The following is a 16759-nucleotide window of genomic DNA, read 5'->3' as shown; positions in this document are numbered from 1 at the left end:
GTGCTGTAGTGGACAATAGTGGACCCGTGAAAGCACACCTAGAGGTGCGAAACGGTACCGTCGTCCTACGTGTTCTCTCCCCTCCCTCTCCCCCTGTTGCCATTGTCTCACCTGTCTGCATGAAGCAAAATTAAAGCCTACATACACCGCAGTGTGCTGCCAATCTCTTCTTTGGATAGACTTATCATTTCTTAGGCAACAGCACCTCGGATTCGGACAGTTTTCTTCTAGCCAAATTGATAAGGTAAAGACTCAGAAGGCGCGCTAGATTATGCTGCAGGACTGAAAAAGTTCATGTGGCTCCCCCATATGGGGACGGATTGGACTGAGAAGATGCCGCAATTTTATCCTAATGGTATGGTAAGCAGTGCCTAGCAATTTATTCCTCCTATTCTTACTACTGTCCCGGAAGTGAATTAATGGCCTAGAAGCAGTTATAGCCACGCCGGAGCCTCAGTAAGTATAGCCCGCTTGTTCCTATACCCCTATCCCTTCTACCACCATTTTTAATAGCCAGATTCTGGTCCCCATAGAATTATATGGGGACTGGCATCCGGCAAGATAACCGGGACCAATCCTGGGCCCAAACTGTTGTTTTTTTTTAACCCCATTAGACCAGCCGATCCCAGTTATCTGTATCACTAGTTATCAGTCATTGTACAGGAGGGGGAGGTGAGCTGTGACATCACCTATTGTAAATGCTGGATTCTACATTTTCTAATATGAATAGAGGTGTTATCTGACTTGTTAATCCTTTCTATGATGATGACCAAGAGTTAACCTGATAAGGACATGACCTATTTTGAGCCTTAAAGCATTTTTTTTTCCTTTAAGGATAACTAATCTAGAAAAATCATAAAATGTTTTTCCGTCAATATAACTGGTTTTTAATATAATACGCAGCACAAGTGAAAATCCCACTGATATTTAACGTTAGTAGAAAACCCTAATTTTTTTCTTTCAATTTTCTTATATTCCTGTTTCCGTGTTCTAATTTTCATTAGGATTACATCCCCTAGAGGCGAAATACTGTGTCTGCTTTACAAATATTATGCAATCAGATATTAGGCTCATCTTATGTAATAAATGTATAATAAAGGTAAACACTATACAAAAATAATGTTGATAACATTTGTGTGTTCTTAACACTATTCAGCAAAGAAACACTGCTGGTGTCTTCCTAAACACTGCGATCCAAGATTGCACAATGACAACCATTATAGATGCCCCCTCATCCCGTGTGACTGTCCACGTAAGTAATATTCACCCCAGTATTGCCCGATACAAATATTCACTTTCTTATTAACCTTACTGCATATTAGATATGCATTAACGCCATAAGGACACAAACTATTTCAGCCTATATGTCATTTCATTTTAATCTTTGCCATTTAGGAGCCATATTTTTTTTTTTTATCTGTGCGCCTTGTGACGGCTTGTAGTTTGTTGGACTAATTGTAATTTGTTTTTGCATTTGCTCCATTTTTGTAGCACATATTAATTGTTAATTTACTTTCATCAAATATTTTTGTGGGAAATGATAACTAAAAAGAAATTGGGATCTTGCTTCTTGTGTTTTTCTTATTTATATATATATAGACAGCTCAGTAAGTCCTCTCCCTGTCTGTAAAAGTTGTAGGGCATATGACTGACTCTGACTGCACATATGCACCTTTGCCCTACCAGCTCCATCAAACATTTTATTTCTTTGGGGTATGGTTCAATTTTGATTTTTGCTTCGGGGCCCCATCATTTCTATGTACCCCCTGACCATCTCCTTTATTACTGTGCAATGTATGTATTAACTGTGAGTTGCAATAGGAACTGTATATAGTGTGTAAGACTGTTGTGCCAGACACAAGTGACACAAAGTTACATGTCTTCAAATAATTTAGGCATATCACCGCCCAAAACACATTTGCTTTGCGCCATTGCTTATTATCACATTATCATTCTTGATTAAATTACTTTTCTCTGTTGTTTTTTTCTGGGGTCAGACACTACTACTACAAAAAAGCCAACAACTACAACCAAGCCACCTACTACCACAGAACACTCAACAACTACAAGCAAGCCACCTACTACAACAGAACACTCAACAACTACAAGCACGCCACCTACTACCACAGAATATGCAACAACTACAACCAAGCCACCTACTACCACAGAACACTCAACAACTACAAGCAAGCCACCTACTACAACAGAACACTCAACAACTACAAGCACGCCACCTACTACCACAGAATATGCAACAACTACAAGCAAGCCACCTACTACCACAGAGCACCCAACAACTACAAGCAAGCCACCTACTACAACAGAACACCCAACAACTACAAGCAAGCCACCTACTACAACAGAACACTCAACAACTACAAGCACGCCACCTACTACCACAGAATATGCAACAACTACAAGCAAGCCACCTACTACCACAGAGCACCCAACTACTACACCCAAGCCACCTACTTCCACAGAACACTCAACTACTAGTAAGCCACCTACTACCACAGAACACTCAACAACTACAAGCACGCCACCTACTACCACAGAACACGCAACAACTACAAGCAAGCCACCTACTACCACAGAACACCCAACTACAACAACCAAGCCACCTACCACAGAACACTCAACTACTATAAGCAAGTCACCTACTTCCACAGAACACCCAACTACAACAACCATGCCACCTTCTACCACAGAGTACTCAACAACTACAACCAAGCCCCCTACTACCACAGAACTCCCAACAACTACAACCATGCCACCTACTACCACAGAGCACTCAACAATTACAACCAAGCCAACTACTACCACAGAACACCCAACAACTACAACCAAGCCAACTATTACCACAGAACACCCAACAACTACAACTATGCCATCTACTGCTGAAGGTTTGTAACTCAACTTATTAGAATAATCAACACAATACAGCCAAATTACCAACCTGCTTTTCCCATTTGCGTCCTTCCTTGGCTGGCCGATCACATCCACCCTGTATAGAGAACAATGATGATAATAATATTCTTGTCTTTTATACATAGTAACGGATCAATGCTGGTGCCTTCCTGAATACTGCAGCCCAGAAATGTATTACAGTTATGCCTGTTCTCTTACAGCATGTGAATGTCCGGGTAAGTCAGATCTACCTTAATATTATGGAGCTTGTGTGAGATGAGCGAATCTTTTGAATTTCATATTCTCGAGCTTTAACAAATTTTGACAGAAAATGCAACTCATTGTGAATTAATTTTCCAAAAATTGAAAGTTCTCCAAAGCCTCCAAATGCCCTGAGAAGTCATGAATAACAGTGAGGCCTCCTGGGACCTTACCAATGCTTTTAAGGAACTTGGTTCAGGTTCAGAGTTCCAATGCTTTACATGAGAACTTAACTCACACAAGCAACGCTGCGCTCGGGTACACTTGGTGCTCAGCCCTGTGCGAGCCGCTCGCAGTGTTTGCTCGGCACTGCGGGTAACAATAGCATGATTGGATGTAGTGTGCACAAAAAAAAATTAAAATGCCCACCTCACCCCTGGAATTGATCTCCTTATGGCTGGCTCTATGTGGGCGGAGACTCAAATTGCCAATCAGTGATTCCGAACCTCCTCGGGCCTTTGCTGCCAGTGAACAGGACTTCCAAAGGTTCACTCATCTTTACCCATGATAGTTATGTAACCATGTATGACAGTATACCTCTAATGATGGTCCAGGCTGTGTCTTCCACCAAAACTCAAAAACTGATGCTAGAGAGGCAGTTTATAGAACTGACGGGTTATGACCTAGGTCAAGTGCCTACGATTTAAAAGGTAATTATGATCTAAAAAATATATTTAAATAATTGACGTCTCCAACATGTAAGGGCCTAGACACCTTAAGGGCAGGTAAAACATGGCAAACCCTCTCCTTGCTGAAATGGTGATAAAAAGTGCGGGAGACTTGGCCCAAGGGTCATGGGAATGCTGGAGCCATTAAGGACTTACTGGAGGAAATGTGTGGAGAAATTGAAAAAATACAAGCCCCAGGCAGTAACACAAAGTTGGACGTCTTACTCTCTTAAGTTAACTGTTTAGTGACAAGGTCAAATTTTTCAAATTTGTCATGTGTTCCTTTATGCTGCAATAACTTTACAATGTTCCAACATATTCCAGTGATTTTAAGATTGAAAGTTTGTAAGACATTATATTTTATGATAATATAAAAATTTTGGTAGACATGTTTTGCGATTTTTTTTTTTCTAAAAAATACCAGAAATTTGACAAAAATGTTTAAAAATTAGTAATTTTCAGATATTGAGCTGGTTATAAATAACCATGGTTGGTGCCAACACTGATTGTGATCGATGCAGCAAGGTGTCAGCCATAGCGTATTTCACCCGTCGGTGGATGCTATTCACATATCTCAGTTCAGTTTTAAGTTGTATTGGTGGCCATGTAGGGGTTAATAGTTAAAAGTTATGTTTTGGAGTTATTAACCCCTTCACCTTCCAGCCTGTTTTCACCTTCATAACCAGTCCATTTTTTCCAATTCTAACCAGTGTCAATTTGACAAGTTATAACTCTGGAATGCATCAATGGATCCCGGTGATTCTGAGATTGTTTTTTCGTGACATATTGAACTTCATGATAGTGGAAAACTAAAGGCCACTTTACACACAGCGACATCGCTAGCAATGTCGCTGGTGAAAGCACCCGCCCCCGTCGGTTGTGCGGCACGGGCAAATCGCTGCCCGTGGCGCACAACATCGTTAGTCCCCGTCACACATACTTACCTGCCTAGCGACGTCGCTGTGGCCGGCGAACAGTCTCCTTTCTAAGGGGGAGGTTCGTTCGGCGTCACAGCGGCGTCACTAAGTGGCCGCCGCCCAATAGAATCGGGGGGGCGCAGATGAGCGGCTGGAATATCCCGCCCACCTCCTTCCTTCCTCATTGCCGGTGGCTGCAGGTACGATGTTGTTCCTCGTTCCTGCGGTGTCACACATAGCGATGTGTGCTGCCGCAGGAACGACGAACAACCTGCGTCCTGTAGCAGCAACGATATTTGAGATTAGAACGACGTGTCAACGATCAACGATATGGTGAGTATTTTTGATCGTTAGCGGTCGTTCTTACGTTTAACATGCAACGACGTCGCTAACGAGGCCGGATGTGCATCACGAATTCTGTGACCCCCAATGACATCTCGTTAGCGATGTCATTGCGTGTAAAGCCCCCTTTAGGATGGTCTTTTTTGTGTTTATTTGTGAAAGTATCGGAAATTTGGAGAAAAATTATGACAATTTTGCAATTTTCAAACTTTGTCACTGGCCAAATTACATTTGATATGGCCTTTGTGCTCATTGCATATCATCACATTATCACTTTCATCGTCATGAAGTAACTATTTTCTTTCTTTGTTTTTTTTCTGGGGTCAGAAACTACTACTACAAAAAGCCCAACAACTACAACCATTCCACCTACTACCACAGAACACCCAACAACTACAACCATCCCCCCTACTACAACAGGACACCCAACAACTACAACCATGTCTCCTTCTTCCACAGAACACCCAATAACTACAACCAGGCCACCTACTACTACTACTGAACACACTACAACCCTGTCACCTTCTTCCACAGAACAACCAACAACTACAACCAGGCCACCTACTACCGAACACCCAACAACTACAACCATGTCACCTTCTTCCACAGAACACCCAACAACAACAACCAGGCCAACTACTACTACAGAACACCCAACAACTACAACCAGGCCACCTACTACTACAGAACACCCAACAACTACAACCAGGCCACCTACTACTACTACCGAACACCCAACAACTACAACTATGTCACCTTCTTCCACAGAACAACCAACAACTACAACCAGGCCACCTACTACAACAGATCACCCAACAACTACAACCAGGCCACCTACTACTACAGAACACCCAACAACTACAACCAGGCCACCTACTACTACTACCGAACACCCAACAACTACAACCATGTCATCTTCTTCCACAGAACACCCAACAACTACAACCAAGCCACCAACTACTGAAGGTATGCTTTTCTTTTTTGCCTCCTTCCTTGGTTGACCTAAAAGATTATGTCAGCCAAGTATTTAGAATAATAATAATAATATTCATGTCTTCTATACATAGAAAATGATCAGTGCTGGTGCCTTCCTCAAAACTGCAGCCCAGAAATGTACTACACTTACCTCTGTCCTCTCATATCATGTGAATGTCCAGGTAAGTTATATTTACCTTAATGTTATGGAGCTTCTGTGATCAATAGAGATGAGCGAATCCTTTTAATTTCATATTCTCCAGCTTTGACAAATTTTGACAGAAAATGCAATTCATTGTGAATTAATTTTCCAAGAATTGAAAGATCTCCAAAGCCTCCAAATGCCCTGAGAAGTCATGAATAACACTGAGGCCTCCTGGGACTTTACAACACTTTTAAGACTCTTTATCGCAAACACAACTTTAGTAATGTCAAAACGACATTAACATATTGGATGGTAACTTTTTTTTTCACTGCTGTGCTGTCACACACGATCTCTATAGTTTTTTCAGTGTTTTCAAGGTCTTCTCTCCCTATTTCTATGGCTGAACTGAGAACTGCAACAATATAGATTCACTACAGAATGGCTGCTGAATTTCCTACTTCTGCTTTTATACTGGCTATGATAGCCCCTGCTGAAATCCTGTATTATACCATGTAATGTGATATCTTTAAGATATAGGGAAACCAACCTAGCCACGGTCGAATTTTCTGCAATATGTGAAATGCTTGTGGCCAATGTAGATGATGTATAGGATGAAAATCAAAACCAGTTTGACTTTTGATAATTCTGTTCATTTAAAAAGGTTTTTAATTAATTAATTTCTCTCTGAATTGATTCACTTATCTCTTCTAATAAGACCTCTATATATCGTATAAAGCAGCTCTTGTTCGGAAGTCATATTGATAACACATTGATTTTAGTGGTCCCGTGAGTACAGATGAGAGAACCTGAGGTTCAGTTTTCGATCCACATACCGAATTAAAAAAATATGGTTCGGATTTGGCGTTCGGATGCTTTACGTGTGAACTTAACTCTCACAAGCAACGCTGTGCTCGGGTACGCTCGGTGCTCAGCCCTGTGCGAGCTGCTAGTAGTGTTTACTCCGATCGCACTGGGGGTAACAACAGCGTGATCAGATGTAGTGTGAAACAAAAAAAAATTGAGAATGCCCACCCCACCCCTGGAATTGATTTCCTTATGGCTAGCTGTAGGTTGGCGAAGACTCAAACTGCCAATCAGTGTTTCTGAACCTCCTCGGGTCTTTGCTGCCAGCGAACAAAACCTCCAAAGGTTCACTCATCTTTACCCATGATAGTTATCTAACCATGTATGAATTTATAAGTCTAATAATGGTCCAGGCTGTGCCTTTCCCCAAAACTCAAAAAGTGATGCTAAAGAGGTAGTTTATAGAACTGGCGGGTTATGACCTAGGTCAAGTGCCTACGATTTAAAAGCTACTTATGATCTAAGAAATGTCTTTAAATAATTGACGTCTCTTACATGTAAGGGCATAGCCACCTTAAGGGCAGGTAAAACATGGCAAACCTCTCCTTGGTGAAATGATGGAAAAAGTGTGGGAGACTTGACCCAAGGGTCATGGGAATTCTGGAGTCATTAAGGACTTGCTGCTGTAACTGTTTGGGGTGAGAAATTGCAAAAATACCAGCGCAAGTAACACAAAGTTGGACGTCTTATCCTCTTAAGTTAACTCTTTAGTGACCAGATCAAATTTTTCAAATTTGTCATGTGTCCCTTTATGTGGCAATAACATTGCAATGTTCCCAGTCCAATATCCCAGTGATTTTATGATTGATTCATTTTGTAAGACATGATAATGGTAAATTTAGGTAGGCATTGTTTGCGTTTGTTTCTAAAAAAATACCAGAAATTTGACAAAAATATCTAAAAACTAGCAATTTTTAGATATTGAGTTGGTTATAAATAGCCATAGTCGGTGCCGACACCGATCGTGACTGATGCAGAAAGGTGTCAGCCATAGCGTATTTCACCTATTGCTGGATGCTCTTCACATATCTCAGTTTAGTTGTAATGGTGGTCATGTAGGGGTTAACACTTAAAGGTTATGTTTTATTTTGGATTTATTAATCCCTTCACTTCCCAGCCTGTTTTCACCTTCATGACCAGTCCATTTTTTTCCAATTCTAACCAGTGTCATTTTGACAAAGTATAACTTTAGAACGCGTCAATGGATCCCAGTGTTTCTGAGACTTTTTTTTGTGATATATTGAACTTCATGATAGTGGTAAACTTTGGACGATATTTTTTGTGTTTATTTGTGAAAATATCAGAAATTTGGAGAAATTTTTGACAATTTTGCAATTTTTAAACTTTGTCACTGCCCAAATTGATTAATATGCTATGTGCCCATTGCTTATCATAAAATTATCACTTTTCATCGTAATGAAATAACTTTTTTATTTGGTTGGTTTTTTTCCGGTGGTCAGACACTACTACTACAAAAAAGCCAACAACTACAACCATGCCACCTACTACCACAGAGCACCCAACAACTACAACCAGGCCATCTACTACCACAGACCGCCCAACAACTACAACCATGTTACCTACTACTGAACGCCCAACAAAGCCATCTACTACCACAGAACTCCCAACAACTACAACCATGCCACCTACTACAACAGAACGCCCAACAAAGCCATCTACTACCACAGAACGCCCAACAACTACAACCATGTCACCTACTACCACAGAACGCCCAACAAAGCCATCTACTACCAGAGAACGCCCAACAACTACAACCATGTCACCTACTACCGCAGAACGCCCAACAAAGCCATCTACTACCACAGAACACCCAACAACTACAACCATGCCACCTACTACCACAGAACGCTCAACAAAGCCATCTACTACCACAGAACGCCCAACAACTACAACCATGTCACCTACTACCACAGAACGCCCAACAAAGCCATCTACTACCACAGAACGCCCAACAACTACAACCATGTCACCTACTACCACAGAACGCCCAACAAAGCCATCTACTACCACAGAACACCCAACAACTACAACCATGCCACCTACTACTCAAGGTATGTTACTCAGCTTAATAAAAAAATCAACCCAATGCAGCCGAAACTTCCTACCTGCTTTCTCTCTTTGACGCTTTCCTTGGCTGAGCTGCAGATCATGTCCACACTGTATAAAGACAGACATTGTACAGGAGGGGGAGGTGAGCTGTAACATCACATATTATAAATGGTGGATCCTGTATTTTCTAGTATGTATAGAGGTGTTATCTGTCTTTTTAATTCTGTCTATGATGATAATGAGATTACCGAGATAATTTATTTCAGTAATTCAATACAAAAAGTGAAACGCAAATATTATATAGAGTCATTGCACACAGAGGGATCTATTCCTATATATTATATAGAGTCATTACACACAGAGGGATCTATTCCTATATATTATATAGAGTCATTACACACAGAGGGATCTATTCCTATATATTATATAGTCATTACACTTAGAGGGATCTACTTCAAGTGTTTATTTCTATTAATGTTGATGATTATGGCTTACAACCAATGAAAACCCAAAAGTCATTATCTCAGAAAATTAGAATAATTACCACAAAACAGCTGCAAAACACCTGCAAAGGTGTTTAAAATGGTCCCTTTGTCTGGTTGTCTGGTTCAGTAGGCTACTCAATAATGGGGAAGACTGCTGACTCGACAGATGTCCAGAAGGCAGTCATTGTCACACTCCACAAGGAGGGTAAGCCACAAAAGGTCATTGCTGACTAAGCTGGCTGTTCACAGAGTTCTGTATCCAAACATATTAATGGAAAGTTAAGGGGAAGAAAAAAGTGTGTTAGAAAAAGGTGCACAAGTAACCGGGATATCTGCAGCCTTGATAGGATTGTTCAGAAAAAGCCATTCAAAAATTTGGGGCAGGTTCACAAGGAGTGGACGCTGCTGGAGTCAGTGCTTCAAGAGCCACCACCACACACATATGTATCCAGGACATTGGCTACAACTGTTGCATTCCTTGTGGTCAAAGCGTCTTACCTGGGCCAAGGAGAAAAAGAACTGGACTGTTGCTCAGTGGTCCAAGGTGCTGTTTACAGATGAAAGTAAATTTTGCATTTCATTTGGAAATCGCGGTTCCAGAGTCTGGAGGAAGAGTGGAGAGGCCACAATCCAAGCTGCTGAGGTCTAGTGTGAAGTCTCCACAATCAGTGATGGTTTGGGGCCATGTCCTCTGCTGGTGCAGCTCCACTGTGTTTTATCAAGACCAAAGTCAGCGCAGCTGTCTACCAGGAAATTTTACAGCACTTCATGCATGCCTCTGCCGACAAGCTTTTTGGTGATAGAAATTTCATTTTCCAGCAGGACTTGGCACCTGTCCACACTGCCAAAAGTACCAATGCCTGGTTTACTAACCGCAGTATCACTGTGCTTGATTGGCCACAAACTCACCTGACCTAAACCCCATAGAGAATCCATGGGGTAATATCAAGAGGAAATCGGTCTTATATGATATTCTAATTTTCTGAGATAATGACTTTTGGGTTTTCATTGGCTGTAAATCATAATAATCAACATTAACAGAAAAAAACATGTGAAATAGATCCCTCTGTGTATAATGACTCTATATAATATATTCGTTTCATCTTTTGTCTTGAATTACTGAAATAAATTAACTTTTTAATGATATTCTAATTTATTGAGATGCACCTGTATTATGCAATCAGATGTTAAGCTCAGCTTATGTAATAAATGTATAATAAAGGTAAACACTATACAAAAATAATGTTGATAACAATCGTGTGTTCGAATCTGAACACAATGCAGAAAAGAAACACTGCTGGTGTCTTCCTAAACACTGCGATCCAAGATTGCACAACTACAACCATGATAGATGCCCCCTCATCCCGTGTGACTGTCCACGTAAGTAATATTCACTTGCTTTATGTGTTTTTTTCTTTTTTAACATATCTTTGGAAGTTTAAAGGGAATATGTTGGCAGATAAATGAAAAATGTTCTACTAATTGTTAGAGTTGTTTACCCGTAATAGCCATACAAGTATTGCTGTGAAGGAAAATATAGGCCAAAAAGAGGTGCAATATGGCAGCATATTGAAGGGAATCTGTCAGTAGGATCAACCCTTCTAAGCCATCTATTGTGGCATACAGGTCATAGGAAGCTGGATAAAATGATGCTTTAATATATGTGATTCGATGAGCTGTTTAGATCTCTGGACTGGATATAGATCTCAATGAAAATCTGCGGGTGGTACCACTGTGAGACATGTAATGACTGACAGTCTGTTCTCACATTGGTAATGCCCCCTTTTATTTACAATAACCTCTGAAGGCAGATTATTGGAGAGATCTATGTACGACCCATAGATCTTAACCGCTCAATTTCATGTTATGAAAAATATGAATTTCTCTTGATTAAGGCATTGGATCACAGATGTCAAGGTGTGATTTTATACAGCTTCTTATGAGCCACATGCCAATATAGACAGCTCAAGAAGTACTCTCCCTGTTTTTAAAAGTTGGAGGGTATAGTATGCTTTATCTTGACTACACATATGCACCTTTGCCCTACCAACTTCATCAAATATTTTCTTTCTTTGGGATATGGTCCAATTTTGACTTAAGCTTCCGGACCCCATGATTTCTATGTACCACCTGCCCATCTCCTTTATTACTATGTAGTAACAGGGACTTGCAGTAGTAACTGTATACAGTGAGTAAGGCTGTTGTGCCAAAATCAAGTGACACCAAGTTATACGTCTTCAACTTAGTTAGACATGTCACCTCCCAAAACACATTTGCTAAGTGCACATTACTTGTCATCACATTATAATTTTTTATGAAATATCTTTTCTCTGTTGTTTTTTTTTGGGGGGGGTCAGATACTACTACTACAAAAAGCCCAACAACTACAACCAAGCCACCTACTACCACAGAACACCGAACAACTACAACGATGCCACCTACTACCACAGCGCACTCAACAACTACAATGTCACCTACTACCACTGAACACCCAACATCTACAACCAACTCGCCTACTACCACAGAGCACCAAACAACTACAACCATGCCACCTACTACTACAGAGCACCCAACAACTACAATGTCACCTACTACCACAGAACACCCAACAACTACAACAACGATGTCACATACTACCACAGAACACCCAACAACTATAACCAAACCGCCTACTACCACAGAGCACCTAACAACTACAACCATACCACCTACTACCACAGAGCACTTAACAACTAAACTGTCACCTACTACCACAGAGCACTCAACAACTAATATGTCACCTACTACCACAGAGCACACAACAACTACAACTAAGCCGCCTACTACCAAAGAGCACCCAACAACTACAACCATACCACTTACTGCCACAGAGCACTCAACAACTACAATGTCACCTACTACCACAAAGCACTCAACAACTACAATGTCACCTACTACCACAAAGCACTCAACAACTACAATGTCACCTACTACCACAGAGCACCCAACAACTACAATGTCACCTACTACTACAGAGCATCCAACAATTACAACAACGATGTCACCTACTACCACAGAGCACCGAACAACTACAATGTCACCTACTACTACAGAGCACCCAACAATTACAACAACAATGTCACCTACTACCACAGAGCACCGAACAACTACAACCATACCACCTACCACCACAGAACACTCAACAACTACACCTACTACTGAAGGTATGTAACTCAACTTATTAAAATAATCAAACAAATGCAGCCAAAACTACCAACCTGCTTTTCTTTTTGCCTCCTTTCTTGGCTGGTCTAAAAGATCATGTCAACCAAATATAAAGAACGATGATGATAATACTATTCATGTCTTCTATACATAGTAATTGAGCAATGCTGGTGCCTTCCTGAAAACTGCAGCCCAGAAATGTACTACACTTATAGCTGTTCTCTTATACCATGTGAATGTCCGGGTAAGTCAGATTTATCTCAATGTTATGGAGATCATATGATCTATAGATATGAGTGAATCTTTTGAATTTCATATTCGACAGCTTTGACAAATTTTGACAGGATATGCAATTCATTGCGAATTGATTTTCCAAGAATTGAATTTTCTCCAAAGCCTCCAATTGCCCTGATAAGTCATCATTAGTGATGAGCGAGCATGCTTGTCACTACTCGGTACTCGCACGAGTATCACTGTACTCGGGCTGCTCGGCGGGGACCGAGTAATCTCGCGATACTCGTGCTTTACTCGTGGTCTTCATTTCTGCATGTTGGCGCTCTTTTGAGAGCCAGCCCTCATGCAGGGATTGGCTGGCAGACCACTGCAATGCCACAGCCCTGTTAGTTGTGGAATTGCAGTGATTGGCCGGCCTGCACAGCGTCACCGAGCCTTTATATAGGCCGGCGCGCTGTGCTCTGCTCACAGCTATTCTGACAGTGAGTGTAGGGAGAGTGTCGCTGATTCAGGGAAAGCTTTGCGGCCCTTTATAGTTAGTTCCGGAGCAGGGCTGCAAACAGTGTGACCAGAAGTCCTTCTCAGGACTATTCTAGTTGTATACAGGCAGGCAGGGTATAGCCAGGTCGGAGTACAGTAGCAGAGTCCTTCTCAGGACTATTGTTGCTATATACAGGCAGGGTATAGCCAGGTCGGAATACAGGCTAGTGACCAGAAGAGTCCTTGTCAGGACTATTGTAGCAGTATACAGGCAGGCAGGCAGGGTATATATAGCCATTCCTAGTGGTGACCGTATACCAGCCTTCATCATATCTGGGGCTGGTGTACACAGTGTAAAACAGTCCAGATAGTGTCAGACTTCTCAGTAATTGTCGCTCCTAAAAACCAGTTAGGTTCTTATTGCGTCCGTGCTTGCATTTAAAAACAGCACGTGTGTGGCAGTCGGTGGCAGGGTACAGGTGCGCGTTTTGCACAAACTATTATATAACGCACAAGTCTAGTGTATAATACACGTCAGTCAGCAGTGTCTGATAGTGTCAGACTTCTCAGTAATTGTCGCTCCTAAAAACCAGTTAGGTTCTTATTGCGTCCGTGCTTGCATTTAAAAACAGCACGTGTGTGGCAGTCGGTGGCAGGGTACAGGTGCGCGTTTTGCACAAACTATTATATAACGCACAAGTCTAGTGTATAATACACGTCAGTCAGCAGTGTCTGATAGTGTCAGACTTCTCAGTAATTGTCGCTCCTAAAAACCAGTTAGGTTCTTATTGCGTCCGTGCTTGCATTTAAAAACAGCACGTGTGTGGCAGTCGGTGGCAGGGTACAGGTGCGCGTTTTGCACAAACTATTATATAACGCACAAGTCTAGTGTATAATACACGTCAGTCAGCAGTGTCTGATAGTGTCAGACTTCTCAGTAATTGTCGCTCCTAAAAACCAGTTAGGTTCTTATTGCGTCCGTGCTTGCATTTAAAAACAGCACGTGTGTGGCAGTCGGTGGCAGGGTACAGGTGCGCGTTTTGCACAAACTATTATATAACGCACAAGTCTAGTGTATAATACACGTCAGTCACCAGTGTCTGATAGTGTCAGACTTCTCAGTAATTGTCGCTCCTAAAAACCAGTTAGGTTCTTATTGCGTCCGTGCTTGCATTTAAAAACAGCACGTGTGTGGCAGTCGGTGGCAGGGTACAGGTGCGCGTTTTGCACAAACTATTATATAACGCACAAGTCTAGTGTATAATACACGTCAGTCAGCAGTGTCTGATAGTGTCAGACTTCTCAGTAATTGTCGCTCCTAAAAACCAGTTAGGTTCTTATTGCGTCCGTGCTTGCATTTAAAAACAGCACGTGTGTGGCAGTCGGTGGCAGGGTACAGGTGCGCGTTTTGCACAAACTATTATATAACGCACAAGTCTAGTGTATAATACACGTCAGTCAGCAGTGTCTGATAGTGTCAGACTTCTCAGTAATTGTCGCTCCTAAAAACCAGTTAGGTTCTTATTGCGTCCGTGCTTGCATTTAAAAACAGCACGTGTGTGGCAGTCGGTGGCAGGGTACAGGTGCGCGTTTTGCACAAACTATTATATAACGCACAAGTCTAGTGTATAATACACGTCAGTCAGCAGTGTCTGATAGTGTCAGACTTCTCAGTAATTGTCGCTCCTAAAAACCAGTTAGGTTCTTATTGCGTCCGTGCTTGCATTTAAAAACAGCACGTGTGTGGCAGTCGGTGGCAGCGTCAGGCTCCACGTTGTCCCTGGATAGAGACGTGCATGAGGGCCTCAAAACATTGTTCCCATTGCAAAGGAGTGGGTCTCCTGTCGTTGTAATGTCCATTCTGCAAAGAATGGGCGAAAAAATTTACCACTGGGGGTATACCTGAAACAAAGGCCTAAGTATTGCAATTTGTAACGGTCATCATCATGGTGGCGCATGAGGAGAAGGAGGAGCAGTCCAGCGATTAGCCAAACTCCAGAAGTGTGTACCCATGGGTGAGTGGAGGTACATGGCAAACTTTAAATTCCGCTCTCATTTGCTGGTGGTGTGGTGAAGTCTGGCCCAATCCAACCCTTGTTCATCTTGATCAGAGTCAGCTTGTCAGCATTTTCAGTTGACAGGCGGGTGCGTTTATCTGTAATGATTCCACCTGCGGCACTAAAAACACGCTCTGACAAAACGCTAGCAGCAGGGCAGGCCAGGCCTTCCAAGGCGTAGAGAGCCAATTCATGCCACGTGTCCAGCTTGGATACCCAATAATTGTAAGGCACAGAGGAATGTCGGAGTACAGTTGTTCGATCTGCAAGGTACTCCTTCAGCATCTGGGCAAACTTAGGATTTCTTGTGGCACTACCCCGCACCTCAGGGGCTGTGGTACGTGAGGGGCTGAGAAAACTGTCACACATCTTAAAGACTGTTCCCCTACCTCTGGCGGATTGGACTTGTGCCTCTCTCGGCTGTACGCCTCGGTTGTCCACTGATTCATGACCTATGCCGCTAGCGTTTTGTGAGGGGAATGCTTTGCCTACTTCCGTGACTATGGCCTTCTGGAACTGCTGCATTTTGCCTGACCTCTCCGCCTCGGGAATAAGAGACATAAAGTTCTCCTTTTAGCGTGGGTCTAACAGTGTTACCAACCAGTAATGATTGTCGGCCAAGATGTTCTTAACGCGAGGGTCACGAGACAGGCAGCTTACCATAAAGTCAGCCATGTGTGCCAGACTCTTAACAGCCATCACTTCAGTATCCTGACCGACACGATGACTGAACATGCTGTCCTCCTCCTCCTCATCATCTACCCTGTCCTCTGGCCAGCCACGCTGAACCGAGGATATGACTGCATGTCATATCCTCAATTTGGCCAGAGAGTTGCTCCATGTCTTCATCCTCCTCCTCGTCATAGTCCTCCACTGCACGTTGTGATGAGACGAGGCTGGGCTGTGTGTTATCATCACCCACACCCACTACTGTTTCTTGCTGAAACTCATCGCGCTCCGCCTGCAATGCATCATGTTTGTTTTCTGAGCAGAGACCATTTTAGAAGGCAGAGAAGCGGTATGGTGACGCTAATAATGTCGTCATCGCCGCTCACCATCTTGTTGTAGTCCTCAAAGTTTTGGCGGATGGTGCATAGGTCGGACATCCATCTCCACTCCTCAGGTGTTATGTGTGGAGTTTGACCCATTT

At 42.3% G+C, this 16759-nt stretch overlaps 1 protein-coding gene across 43 annotated transcripts in view; it reads left to right on the top strand.

Moving 5' to 3' along the window:
• Positions 1 to 16759, top strand: part of LOC142250958 (uncharacterized) — a 345599-nt gene that overhangs the window by 78226 nt on the left and 250614 nt on the right. For 40 of the 43 annotated variants that reach the window (XM_075323314.1, XM_075323336.1, XM_075323323.1 and 37 more), the window contains 9 exons: positions 1157 to 1252; positions 1998 to 2903; positions 3054 to 3143; positions 5630 to 6061; positions 6163 to 6252; positions 8540 to 9151; positions 10919 to 11014; positions 11992 to 12837; positions 12993 to 13082. In XM_075323314.1, the coding sequence (XP_075179429.1) occupies positions 1157 to 1252; positions 1998 to 2903; positions 3054 to 3143; positions 5630 to 6061; positions 6163 to 6252; positions 8540 to 9151; positions 10919 to 11014; positions 11992 to 12837; positions 12993 to 13082 (3258 nt within the window). The remainder of the gene's footprint in view (positions 1 to 1156; positions 1253 to 1997; positions 2904 to 3053; positions 3144 to 5629; positions 6062 to 6162; positions 6253 to 8539; positions 9152 to 10918; positions 11015 to 11991; positions 12838 to 12992; positions 13083 to 16759) is intronic. The other 3 variants (XM_075323328.1, XM_075323350.1, XM_075323349.1) reach the window with 3 other exon arrangements.

Source organism: Anomaloglossus baeobatrachus, chromosome 9 (genome assembly GCF_048569485.1).
Source record: "Anomaloglossus baeobatrachus isolate aAnoBae1 chromosome 9, aAnoBae1.hap1, whole genome shotgun sequence".
Lineage (NCBI taxonomy): Eukaryota > Metazoa > Chordata > Amphibia > Anura > Aromobatidae > Anomaloglossus > Anomaloglossus baeobatrachus.
Note: the sequence above shows the minus strand (reverse complement) of the source record. Positions and strands in the feature narration are given on the sequence as shown.